The sequence below is a fragment of the Anolis sagrei genome, chromosome 1 (assembly GCF_037176765.1).
Source record: "Anolis sagrei isolate rAnoSag1 chromosome 1, rAnoSag1.mat, whole genome shotgun sequence".
Lineage (NCBI taxonomy): Eukaryota > Metazoa > Chordata > Lepidosauria > Squamata > Dactyloidae > Anolis > Anolis sagrei.
Window position 1 is genome coordinate 236,835,306 of NC_090021.1, and position 14,207 is coordinate 236,849,512.

Genomic DNA, 14,207 nt, shown 5'->3' on the forward strand with positions numbered 1-14,207 from the left:
TCACATCAACACAATCACTCTGATGAATCTCCTTTGGAGTGACACCTGCTGCTGTCAAGAATTCAGTGACTGCACGTTGTTTCAGTCACATTGACCGATCATCTGCATAGGGTTCCATACTTCACACTTTAAGAATACAGCCGTTCAATTATAAGGCTTTCTGCCAAAATGGAACTGTAGAGGAGAGTCTATTGAACAATCCAGTACCTGCTGCATACCAGTACTGCCATCTGTTGAGGAATTACAACGGAGGCATTAGTTTTCATTCAACCCTCGTAGGTTCTAACAGCACTGTAGCCTAAAAGGCCAGGACTAGTTCCAAGAACTGACCTTGTTGCTCTTGCTGTAACTGTTGTAAATGGATACAGTATATTGGCTATAATAAGCAACACTTGTAATCTCTGTCCACTTGATGATTGGGATATTAGCAGTCCCTCCCTACTGTCAATATTCTTAAATGGTTAGGCATTGCTAGAAAGATCCTTGTGCTGTTCCTTCCCCTTCTTTTCTTTTCATTTAGGGAACACGTATCAAAAGTAAGTTAAGTAAATTTTTAAACAATATTTTAAATACTTCCTAAATTGTTGTGAGCATCAAATAAAAGGAGATGAATGGTATTGCTTATAATAGCCAATATGTTGTATCCATCTACAACAGTTACAGTAGGAACAACAAGGTCAGCTCTTGGAATTAATCCTGGCCTTTTAGGATAAAGTGCTGTAAGAATCTAGCAAACAGGATTTGACCTAGCATTAAAAGAAGAACATTACCTCTTAGTGGTGAAAAAAAGTGAAGAATCACATTTTAAAATTATTATGCACATTATGCAACAAGCATTTCAAGTTTCCAAAATTATCATCTGATCATAAACTCAAGAGAGGTTCACCATTATCTCTGTGTCCATGATGTATCTAGCCAATTATTGTACATATATTTTACACATGTGGTTTTGGTTCCGTTCACCTCCAAAATTTTGCCAAAACTGAAAGAAAAAAGCATATCTTCATGTGTTTCTTTTTGCAAGTGTTGAAAGCTGAGGAGAGATTAAAGTGCATCACAAATCAGAATAGACAGTGGGGTGTAAATGCATTTCATTTGCCAGATTAACATTTTGAATTTAGCGTCTCTTAACAGAGCCTTAAATTGTCAGTATTTAACAAGATTAATCTGTTTTCTCACAGCTGGTGTGGAAGACAGAAAAACAGATGTTTGAGATCATTTAGAGTATCTATTGCACTGAACAGGGATGAAGGATAGGCATTTAAAATGTTTGCATATTTTCTGAAAACATCCCGTTTTAAAAATCTGAAAGTTATCTGTTTAAATCTTTTCTCCTAAAAGAGACATATGCATAGTGTTATATTCAACTTAGTTTTGAAACACACTGATCTTTCCTGGAGTGAATTATTAATCACTGCCTGAAACCTGCTGATAAGAAATGTTATGAAGAGATTGACAGCAGTATGAATGTCTCCAACATGTTTTGAAACAAAGTATTGTTTTATTAGAATAATGCTACTATTCTGCACTATGTTCTTATTGTTTCAGCCATCTTGGTGATTGAGTTTATCTATGCTATTGTGGGCATTGCTTGGTTAACCCAGTACTACAGCTCCTGCAATGATGTTACTGCCAAAAGTGTCACTTTGGGTGTGTATTCAGAAGTTCCTGTATTATACATAAATATTCCCCTCCCAATCCTAATTGCAAACACAAATAGTGCTAATATACTCTATATGGATGGAAATGCATTAACTCTGTCTTCCTGTCATTTTCCTGCCTAAACAGAAAGCTGTACATCATTATAACAGCTTTGGAGAACACCACAAGTGTTAATTGGACAATCTCACAGTGTATCTCTAAGTAATATGAGTCCCTAGCATTATCCAATGATTCCTTTTGTTCAGTTATGTTTGGTTTTGAGATCTCAGGTATTCCTGTGGTTGTAAATTATCTTTAGAAATTGCTCACCCACCTCTATTGCATGCAGAATCTCTAAGGCAGTCAGAAATGGCTTTCTTATAGTTTGTGAACGTCACATAGAGTGTTACTGCGGGTGGGGAGGCATCTAAACACAAAGCTTTTGTAAACTGAGCAAATGACTCACATCTGCTACAAATGCTTCACACATTTGAATATTTTCACTCTCTTTTACTAGGAATGGTGGTCTGCAACTGGGTTGTGATTCTGAGTGTCTGCATCACTGTCCTATGCGTCTTTGACCCAACAGGCCGAACCTTTGTCAAACTGCGGGCCACAAAGAGGAGACAACGTAACTTGAGGACATACAATTTGAGGTAAAGAATTTGTAAAAGAAGCACTTTGGCGATAATTGGAAGTGTGGATCTTGTATGCATGCCTCTTCCAGAAACAATTTTCCTATTTTGTTTCATGGTTGAAACTGAATGTTTGTGATCTTGTGAATCTGTATAAAAGAGATTTAATTCTTTTCTACTAATTTCCCATGTAATTCAGGATAGTTTTAAAAGGTTTTTACCATGGTATGCCCTGCTGTGAGTGTTTATGTTTGCTAGGTGAAGGATGGGAAGAAAAACAGTTTCTTCCATATTCATTTATAGTGAGAGACAAACCCCACAAAAACTTACGTGGAAACAAAAGCACCGTCCATTCTCATGAAAAGAAGGACTACGAGGCTTGGGGATTCCAAAGTTTTGCACAAAAGGGACAGATCTTTGGGGGGATTTGTGGAGGGGGGGCATACCATAATACTCTAGTGAAAACTGAGCATATGTAGTACCCCCAGAATAGGCCTCATGATTAAAAGCGGTCCACACTGCAACATTTTGTTGCAGATTCCACTTGTGCTTCATTCAGGCTTGTAGTTAATAATCATATGACCTATCTTTTGTTATGCAAAAAAGTGACACTTATCTCACAGTTAGTGTTCCTTCTGATGCAGTTTTCACTGTGGGCCTCATGCCCTTTGAAAGTTAGAGTTTTGACTTCTTGAGTAGAAAAAATAAGTGTAGGCCATGCACTGGACTGCTTTATCCCTAGCTTACTGTTATCACTCATCCAGACAATGTAATGTGAGATTCCTTCTGCTTGTAACATTTCTAGTTACTAGTGATAAATTGATTCTCCCCACCTTTTAGACACACTTCATCTATAGTAAGCTGTTTTGAAACCTCATTGCTTGGAAAAGGGTATGTGTGCATGCATGAATGTGTCCAAAATTACTATACTTACTTGGAATATTGGCACTTGGAATATTGGCATTGTTTGGTTTGTGGTTTGAAGGATCCTGGAATTTGTTCTGACAAGTGTCACTATTAGTAACAAACATGTTGAAGTGTTTGAGGAGTCGTTGTATTCATTATATTTTTACATTCATAAAATATGGTGCTTTTGGGGTGCTGTCTTCCACCATCTCTCCAGAACAGGGTATGAATCTCTATAAAGTATTTGCAGAGTGTAGCTAATATCTCTTATTCCCTTCAGAATAGCTTTGGGATGTTTTAGGGGCACAAAGAGTTCAGAATTCATTTACAATGTTATGCCATGCTATGCTCAATTCTTTTTGCAGGTGTTAATGCTGTTTTTGTGTTTCTTTGTTCCTTTCTATCCTTTTATAAACATTTCCTTTTTGCTTATTTAAGACATCGCTTAGAGGAAGGGCAGGCTAGCAGTTGGACCCGACGGCTTAAAGTTTTCCTTTGCTGCACACGAACAAAAGATTCTCAGTCAGTAAGTAGTAGTTATCTTTTTATTAAAGAGCAAACACATGAAACAAACTACATTCAAATGTTCTAAGACCATTGGACTGTAAGAGTGAATAAGATCAGTGGTATATTTGTTTTAGATAATATTTTATGGAACTCTTTCCTAGAACATAGTCACCTAGTTCTCTGCGGCCTCTTGCACACATACATTTCCTGATTTCATGTATTAAGAGATCTCAAATGGTTCTTAATGCCTATTTATGCTACCTCCCAAGGAAACACAGGGACATAGTAGTATTTTATTCATGACAATTTTTTACACATGGGTAGTGCACTTGCAATGCAAATCAGCCATATCTTATTGTAAGGAAACAAGTACAAAGGCATACATCCAGTTCCAATATTTTAGTTATGGGCACGTAAAACCTCTGCAATGGAGCAGAAGGAAAAATACATTATTATTTTTAAAAAGACCTGAACATTGGTTTCATAGTTATTGCAGATTGGGCCATGTATCTGAACTGTTGATTCAGTTGCAAGGAAATAAAAGTTGTCTTGAAGTAGTAAAACTATGCAAATTGACTATAGGTCTTTAATTTGTTGAGTAGATAAATTTTAAATTGCATAAGTAAAAGCATTAAAAGTGGTGAGTAGTGAAATAATTAAAAATTGTATTCCTCTTCCAAAATTAGAGTGGAATTTCTTAAATTGTTATTGAGTAGTAATCTATGTAGACACTTTTGAAAAGTCGTACCTTATTCAGGTTTCCCAGACCTGTAATTTGCTACTTGGCACATAATTATACAAATATGTTATTACCTAATCTATGTGCTACAGAAACCATGAGTGTATGCCATTGGTTTCAACAATCATGATTGCTGTATGAAGTATGGAATCGCCCTGACTTCTGCCTGTACTTTCTTTTTGGGTATTGCCCATATAGTTCTCAAGGACATCTGGTTTGAGCCAGAAAACTGCCCTAGATATATGCTTTTGAACATGTGAGGCAGTGAACAGAGCTTTGGATAGATAGAACCTTGAAGCTCTGAGATCAAATATCTATTTAGCTGTTAAGCTTGATGAATGCCATTTAGTGTCATTCACATGAATCTTGTTGTTAGTAATAATGGAAGTATTAATATTGACTCAACACATACCTGTTGATTCAGTACATCTCCTACTAGCAATTGAATATATACCATTTTACTTCAGCCCACCTCACACCTCACTGATAAAATGAAGGAAACTTCTATATACCACCTGGCCTACTTAAAGGAAGAACACTAGAACAGTATGATCAACAGATACTACGGCTTTAGAAGGAATCAGATAATAACATACAAGCAATACATTTTGAAGTGAATGGCTTGAAATATTTTTTTAAGGATCAGACTAGTGAGTAATTCCAGTTCTTTATTTGCTGATTATTGCAAATTTATTTCTCCTCTTTCCCTCTTTGGATTGTTTAGGATGCTTACTCTGAAATTGCATATTTGTTTGCTGAGTTTTTCCGAGATCTCGACATAGTTCCATCCGATATCATAGCAGGCCTAGTACTACTACGTCAGCGGCAGAGGGCAAAACGGAATGCAGTACTAGATGAGGTGAGTATGCAGAGTACTGCTTGCACTTTTTTCACTGCAGAAACACTGTGTGTGGTTGTGATGGGATTTAGTTCGTGACACTCAACCCTAAGTTATAATACAAAGTGACCACCTGTCACCATTGCTGTCATCATCAACACCTTCAGGGCTTTTCTCTTCTTCTTTTTTGCTTTTGTCCTCAATTCTTCGTTGCTGGTACAAAAAGGATAAGTTAAACAGACTTCAATAATCATATAATTAGATTAAATCTCCTTAAAATATGGAAGAGATACAAAGTTGGGATGGGACAGAAAACCCCTTTATGGTTATGTCCATTAGAAGCAGTCTTAATGCCAACATCCAAAGAGGAAATAAGATCTTATAGAGAATATCTATTTAATGAAAATGATCATTGTCTCCTAAAAGAGAGGGAAGAACTAGGTACTAATTGTTGGTTTTGGTTTCATCAGTTACACAATAGATTTACAAAAAATGCTGAAGTAGGGTTTGAGGAAAATAAATTGGAGTGCATTTTCTATATGGGAAATGGGAAATAAGGGCCTAATCTCCAGATTATATAAATACATTCTAGAATATAATCTAGAACACAATAGAATAAAACCTGTCATGATTTCTTGGGCCGGAGATTTGAGGGGAAACAGAATTAGAGAAATGGAGCATCTATGGAAAATAGGATTTACATTTTTGATTTCAGGGTCCATTAGAGTGTAGCTTCCACGTCACTCTCTAAAACTGTGGGTTCATCTTCAGATGGTTCTTTCCTTGGATGAATTTGTTGTCCTTTCATCTTTTTTATATAGGTCTTCAGATGTATGCTTTTCATCAGCTTATTTGATCATGTGATGTATTCAGCTGCAGGATGTTTAGCTTCCCCACTCATGGTTTATATTTTCCTTTCATTTCTTTGATCTTGTGGAAGAGGTTGATTATCCTTTCTTTTCTTTTCTTTTTGATTGTCATCTTTTATTTCTCTACTTAGAAGTACTCCTTGTTCTAGAGCACAAGTCACTGAACAAATCACAGTTGCATTCTGAATTCTGAACCTATTTCTGTCCACCTTTATTTCTCATCTGGCCTTAACTGCTTCAAGGTCATTCATTGAGGCTTCTCTTTTTCTTTGACTGCAGATAATATATTTTTGCATCAGTTGCTGGCTTTAGTCCAGAGTTTTTACGGTTCCCTGTCAATTAAGCTTAATAGTGCAAATACTGCAAATCTTTTTTTTAAAAGGGGGGGGGGGGTTGAAACTAAGACAGAATATTGTAAGAATATTCCAATTCCAAATGGCAGTCCATAGAGCAAATGAGTTTTTTTCCTTTTGTAAAAGCATGAAAATAATAAAACTTTATTTATAGAAACAACAGGAAAGCATTTATTTAAAAACAGGAAGATACCACTTGACTAACGAATTCTAATTTGTGTTTGGTTTACAGGCAAACAATGATATCCTGGCCTTCTTATCAGGAATGCCAGTAACCAGGAACACTAAATATTTGGATCTGAAAAACTCAGTAAGTTATCAAACCCTGATGAGAGGTGGATGGTAATAGCTGACACTACAGCAACTCAGTTGGAATCAGTTTTCTTTCCTTCATGTGAATATTTAGTCAAATATGAAAAGATATTGAAAGATAACAACATCTACACAATTTGCTTAAACATATGTTACTGAATGTCACCAAACTAGGATACTAGTTCTTCTGTTTAGCAACTTGCCAGCCCCATACCCACTTGCTCCTCCAAAACATCACCTCATTTGTATCTAGATTTTCAAATTTGGAACTGGCAACAGGAATTTCCCTGTGTTTCATTTCGCAGCAACAAAGAGTCAATGTAGTCTTTGAAAGGAGGAGGAGAAGTAAAATACCTGTAACCAATAAAGCACTGCATTTAATCTTGAAATATCTTTATATGGTTATATACAAAATACCCATGTAGGTCAACTTTTCTCTCATATTCACATCTCTGGATTGTTTTGGTGACTCATGATGCGCTCATTTCTACAAATAACTGTGTGTGAGGGTAGTGAAACATAGAGGCAGCAAATTTCTGATGCATCCCCCATTTTTCGTGATTGATGGAATAGAAAGATAGATCTTGCACAAGCCTTCTGTTTTAGCTCAATACTACTGCTATATGTGAGATAAATAAAATGGGGAGGTGTTTGCTGAAATAAGGAGCTGATTGGTTTTTCAAACAAGCTCTGAAATATACATATACCGTATTTGCTTGCCAAAATTGTGGTGCAGATTAGATTTGCATCATACAGTAATGTTAGTATTGAGCCAAAGCCAAAGGGGAAGGTGCTTCAGGAGCTGCGCCTGGAGCTCCTCTTTGAGGGATGTCATCTCCAATTACCAAGGCTCAATACTGTACAATCCTGGGATTTGGTGTTTAGTGTGGCACCAGCATTCTTTGGCAGAGAAGATTCAAAGCTTTGTTAAACTTCACCATCCAGGATTCCATAGCATTGAATCAAGGCGATTAAAGTGGCATAGGTGGACCTCAAGGTTTTGTTTTCCATCACTGGAAATTTTTGTGTTCTAACACAATTGTTTATAGCGAAGAAATATTAAGCAGGAAGCAACAGTAAAGCATTTTTGTTTTTTTGGGGGGGGGGGGGGTTTGCCAAATTAGAACACATTTTAATGCTGCTGCGCATTACATTCGGCAGCAATTTTTATTTATTTATTTATTTATTTTGGTTTCAGGGTTTTGAAAATTGAGGTGTGCATTAGATTAGATGATGCGTTAAACTCGAGTAAAAACGTATAGGTATTGCATGGCACACACATACACAGACATGTACAAACACACATACATATAGGCGTTTCTTGGCCTTGTACTCTTTTACTAGTGTCAGCTCTTGAGTAGCTCTGAAACCCAGATTCTTTGGGTCTTTTCCCATGTAATGCTTGTCTTTGGCTTCTGCATTCCTTATCCTCCTCTGCCATGTAGGAAATTGGATGCTTTCATATTATTATTACTATTATGTTTATTTCTATGTCCCTCTGGGGAGATAGAGCAGAATATAAATGAATAAATTATTATTGTTGTTATTATTATTATCCCACTTTTTCTCTCCACAAGGAGACTCAGAACAACTTACATTAAAAGCATGTAATACAATTTAAAATCTAAAAATATACAAACATTAAAACAGAATTAAATAATAAATGGTATTAAAATTCACAGTTAGAATCCATAAAAACATAATCAAATCTAAAAACCACAGCACCCCCTGACTACATCTCAAAAGCCACCTTCTTTGAAAGCCTGCCTGAATAAAAAGGTTTTAGCTTGCCACCGGAAGGATAGCAAAGAGGAGGCCATTCTGGCTTCCCTGGGCAGGGAATTCCAGACTAAAGGGGCAGCCACTGAAAGGGCCCACTCTCTCATTCCCACCAACCAAGCCTGAGATGGAGGTGAGAATGAGAGAAGGGCCTCTCCTGAAGATCTCCAGGCTATGCAGGTTTATATGAATAGCCTGCAGTTAGCCAAATAGCACCCCCCCCCGGGGGGGGGGGGAGAGCAAAACTGAACCTCATAAGACAATGGCCAGGGGTTTGAACAGGAGTCCCCCAGCACCACCTTCTGTGTACGACCCTCCAGGAAGGAACGGAACCATTGTAAAACAATGCCTTCCAGTCCCATCCCAGTGAGATGGCCCATAAGGATACCATGGTCAATTGTATCAAAAGTCACCGAGTAACCACAATTCCTCATTACATCTAACCTTACTAACTATGAGTAGTAGAATCTATGTCAGGATCATATGGGTAGCTTGATTATCCTGGCTTGTTATAGCTTAAGCTTACTAGAGTTACTACCATTTGGAAGTAGCGAAGCACTCCAGTTAGTTTAAAAACAAGTGAAAGCTTCCATTCTCCTCAGTAGTCATGTTGAGGGGACAAGGAGGGAGGCTCACCAATCCAAGACTTAGTTTATAGCAGTAGTCACTAAGGTTTAATGGGTCGTTGTCTGCTGGTTCTTTTTCTCCATGCAAGAAGACTGTTGGCATGAAGGACTCCATAGAACTTGGAACTTAATCTAACTTTTCATTCATTTATTGAATGACTGAAAGAGGCATCTTACGTAATGAACATTTCTTTTCTTTCTTCCAGCAAGAAATGCTTCGTTACAAAGAAGTCTGTTACTATATGCTCTTTGCACTGGCTGCTTATGGCTGGCCAATGTACTTGATGAGAAAGCCTGCTTGTGGACTCTGTCGACTGGCTAGATCTTGCTCGTAAGTGTTCATCCAGGCTGTATCTCTTGTCTTCTGCTTTATTTGATAGCTTCTTTCTCCCTTCTTCTCATGAATTCTTCATTTATTTTCATCTTCTTCAGCGATGCGTGTTTTTCCTAGTGGTCTTCCTTTCTGCCTATCCTGTAAAATATTATTTCATAATATTTACCTAAATCTTATTATTTTAGTTCCTGCATATTATCTTATTTCACATTTATTTTCCCTGACTTTCACTGAATAATAAAATGGACAAAAATGTAAAGAGACAGATACCACTCTGTCTCTTTACATTTTTGCCCGTTTTTAATCCAGTAAAGTTAAAAGAACCCCTCCCCCTTTTTTTCATTTATTTATTTACAGAATTACAAAACTTGGGGAATTGTACAGTGCCTTGCAGGAGTATTCACCCTCCTTAATCTATTTCTACAATTTCTGGTTGTTAACCGCTCTGAGTCGCCTGATAGCTGAGAAGAGCGGTATACAAGTAAAGTAAAGTAAATAAATAAATAAATAAATAATTCTTGTGCTACATAGTAGAATTGAAATAATTTAATTGACATTGTTACCACTTAATGTATACATGATACACAATACTGCAAAGGTACTGAATATTTTTATTGCAACACAAAGATTAAGTAAGCAAAAAATAAACTGCCATTTGTTGGGTGTTATAAGTAGTCACACACATGCACATCTTAGTCTATACTTGATAGAAAAATAAGGGAGCTACCCAACAGCTGTGACCAGGATGGTTGATAACAGGACAATCTGAAGGTCTTTCATTCATAGGGTCAACATAGGTTGAAGTTCATTTGTGATCTTTGTCAGCTTTGAACTTTTGGAGCCTAACATTTGTACTCATTTTTCTTGGCAAAATTGATCCAGCTCCCTCAGCTCATCCAGCTCCCTCAGCTCATCCAGCTCCCTCCAGCTCATCCAGCTCCCTCAGCTTTTGAGTATTGCCACAGATTCTCACTCAGATTGAGGTCTGGGCTTCGACAGGACACTCTAATACATTCATTTTGCTTGTAAGCTCTGCTTTGGCTGTACATTTAGGGCCTGCAACTGTGTTGATATCTTGTGTATATCAAGAGATAACTATGCCAACAAAATCAATGCCATTTTCATACTACAATTCAACCAATTGTGGAAAAGTCAATATGGAGGTCAGTTATTTCTGCTATGCATTATATAGAGAATGAGCAGCCATTGTATCAGAGAACAGCAAAATTTTAATTATTGAAAAAGTGATTTTACCAAATGTGTGCCATCACTAAGTTTTCCAGGAAAATCCACTTTTTGGGCTGAATTTTGAGGTTGCTGAAAACATAAATAACTAATAACAAATTTACCAACACCCTCACAGTTGTTCTTAAACCTGAAAATTTCAACTCAAATAAATGAAAAATTTTACGTCTTGAATTAAATATTTGTAAAGTGAAAGTATAACAGTATTAATCTGTGAATCTTGTTACTTGCTGAATTCTAGTCAAGTTACGGTATTTTAAATAGCATATTATAACCTATGAAATGCAATCAGATCATAAAATGAATGATGCTCCCATGCAATGTATTTTTAATTTTTGGACACATAACATTAATCTTACTGGTATTTGTAATAAATGAACAAATCATTAAAATGAATCAATATTACACTTTGATGAGACACAAGAAGATCCATAAATCTCAATCTTATGTTCTCCACGAATTGACCTTGATACATTTGAACATACCTAAGGGCATTGTAAAGATTGCTTTCTGCAGCTGTAGCAAACTTTAACCCATAGAGAGATGGGAACTATCGCAGGAAAGAATTGTTGTTTTTTTTCTGGTTGAAGATTCTGTGAGAGAATTAGCACACCTAGAAATCCATACAGGGCCTTTAACAATCCCCATGGTGATGACTCCTAATCCAAAAGTAATACGTCAGTATTGGTTGCACAGAAGTCATCATGCCATAACAACAGATTTTGAACAGATAAATGAGATTGCAGCATATTATTTTTGAAGCCATATCAAATCGAGACCTTGCTAGGAAATACAGGTGTACATTTTAGCTAGTATAGAAGGGTTTTTTCACTATTAAAAGTTGTAGGAAATACATCAACATAGGTAACTGCAGATGGCTTATTAGTGTTGGGAAAGTAGATAATGTATTCTCACCTTGTAAAAGTGTATTTATCTTTATAACAGTGTTATTTTAAAGTAAGGCTCTGTATATTGGAATTCAAGGACATCTATCCTTGAATTCCAATCTCCAGTCCAGACCACTATCCAAATGGATTTTGTAGAACCATTGAGGCTAACTGAGAAAAAGAATGGTTAACTGATTCTCGACGGTATCAGAGCAAACCATTACCATATACTTTTACTTGGTAATCAGTGCTAATTTATTATTTATTTATTATTTATTTCGGGCTTTTATATCCTGTCCTATCTCAACCTCCGCAGAGGGACTCAGGACGGCTAACAAATTGGCACCCCATGGCGCCCGCATCAAAAACATAGATACACAATTTAACAGCAATATAATAATAACAATATAAAACAGTATAAAAACAGTATAAAAACAATCAGTCAGTCAGCGGTCACCGGTTTAAATCATCATCCAAGGGCAGTGATTCAGTGCTATATAAGTCAACATATCAGCAAGTCAGCCTAATCTACAAAGGCATGATCCCATAGCCAGGATTTTACTTGTTTCCGAAAGGTCAAGAGGGATGCAGCTGATCTAATTTCTCTCGGGAGGGAGTTCCATAGCCAGGGGGGCACCACAGAAAAGGCCCTGTCCTTTGTCCCCACCAGACGCGATTGCAACCATGGGGGAACAACGAGTAGAGTCTCCCCAGATGATCTTAGGGCCCTAGGTGGATCATAGAGGGTTAATGAAGCTGTTGTGTGATTATACACACAAACACCTGTGTGTATAATAATAAATATAGGTGGGTTATTAAGTGATAAAGTATCAAGTTACATCAACGTAATTTAGAAGAGAATGTCAGCTATCTTAATTATAAAAAGAATCTTGGTGCAATGCAACCCCATCTTTGCTTACTCACTGAGTTCGGTGAAATTAATATCTAAGAAAGTGTGCATGATCAAAGTGTTGGCTAAAGAGTAATTAACAGAAATACCTTATTCCTACCAATGAAAAGAATAGTTTCCATTTCTGCTTAAAATTAAATGGTAAAACTGCATGTGTTCGGCCATTGGCCTTGCATGTTTATTTGCTCCAAGCTTTCAACTATAAGGAACTGGGAGGTTATTTTAGAGTTTGCAAAGAAACAGATTCAAAGAAATATGTGTTCCAGCAATTGGTTGTGGCTGAAAAGTTCAGCTACAGATAAGCAGATATTGACATATTTATTCTTTAGGTGTTCTGTGGCTTCCTGATGTGTTCCTACACAGTTTCTCATTTTATTCCTCAGGGGTAAACTAGATGAGATATGGAACACCCAACAACTCATTCTTCGATTTTAAAAAAAGCAGTTGAGGGGGAAGTTTTGATTGAAGCCATGGTGCTGTGTGAGGGGGGCTAGTCCTTTCCACCGGCATCATTTCCTTGGTTCAACCTCCATCTTTGCATCTATTTTAGCCTAAAAATAGTTATCTATTTTCAAACCCACTTCTTCCAAGAAGGACATTAATGGGATAATATTCTTCACACAATCCCCATTGTAGTATAGCCCTGTATTCATGGGACTGCTGTCTGTGGTTCCATTTCTCCACATGTGACAAAGTATTGTCCTCCATTGTAGTTCTGTGGTATTCTTGGGCCAAAATCCTTCATGTGGTTAATTCTTTTGATTACCCACATGAAATCTGAGATCAAATACTTCATGGATATGAGCATTGTACTTCAACTGTTAATTTGAAAGAATACTATCTCTATCTTTGGATGTAATATATAGCTATCACAAATAGTAGTCTTCTATAAACTTATCTTCCGAAAGCTCCCATGTTACATCTGTCTTTGTTTATAATGCAACAATAATTGTAGTCAAATATTGTATTTTGTTCATCTTTCTTCCTGCCTGATGCACAAGTTACTTCCTCAATTTCCTGTTCGTATAATCATATCCATATTATGTGGAACTGGGCAAATGTTGATTAGTGCTAACCAAAGTTGTCTCCAAGTAAAGGATTGTACCTTATGGGCTGCATATAGTTTAATGGAGCTCCTATTTCACACCCCAGACATTCCCATTGAAAAAACGCAAACAAATATAAGTGTGGATTGGAAGTTTGGGAGAACTGATAACAGCTAATAACATGAGAAAATGCGACTGAAAGCTTTTCTAATCCAACATCCTGTTCCTTCAGTCGTTAACCAGGTTACGTGGGGGCTAGATCACTTTAGCCTAAAAGATTAGGAGGAGGAGAAGCATTGGGGCTAATGTTGGGACATTTTATTTTGCATGGAGAACTTGGGGTTTTGACAAATGTTGTTATCTGCAGAAGGTCAGAAAAGGTCTCTACACTCCTCAAAGTAGTTCACACCTACTCTATACCAGTGACCCTATTTGGGGTCCCCTAATTGAATTTGAAGGTCATGAAACATTTGTGTAGATTGCCACTTAGTAGCTGTTTTAGACATTTACAATTTTATGACTCCAGGAGAGAAGGAAAGAGGCAACAGAGTACGTTCTGCCACTTGAGGTTGCGAGCCCA

At 37.0% G+C, this 14,207-nt stretch overlaps 1 protein-coding gene across 5 annotated transcripts in view; it reads left to right on the forward strand.

Moving 5' to 3' along the window:
- The window catches only part of DAGLA (diacylglycerol lipase alpha), a 135,696-nt gene that overhangs the window by 90,265 nt on the left and 31,224 nt on the right, over window positions 1-14,207 (forward strand). For all 5 annotated transcript variants that reach the window (XM_067462536.1, XM_060770747.2, XM_067462537.1 and 2 more), the window contains 6 exons: window positions 1,549-1,650; window positions 2,159-2,297; window positions 3,621-3,708; window positions 5,153-5,287; window positions 6,721-6,798; window positions 9,412-9,536. In XM_067462536.1, coding sequence (XP_067318637.1) covers window positions 1,549-1,650; window positions 2,159-2,297; window positions 3,621-3,708; window positions 5,153-5,287; window positions 6,721-6,798; window positions 9,412-9,536 — 667 coding nt within the window. The remainder of the gene's footprint in view (window positions 1-1,548; window positions 1,651-2,158; window positions 2,298-3,620; window positions 3,709-5,152; window positions 5,288-6,720; window positions 6,799-9,411; window positions 9,537-14,207) is intronic.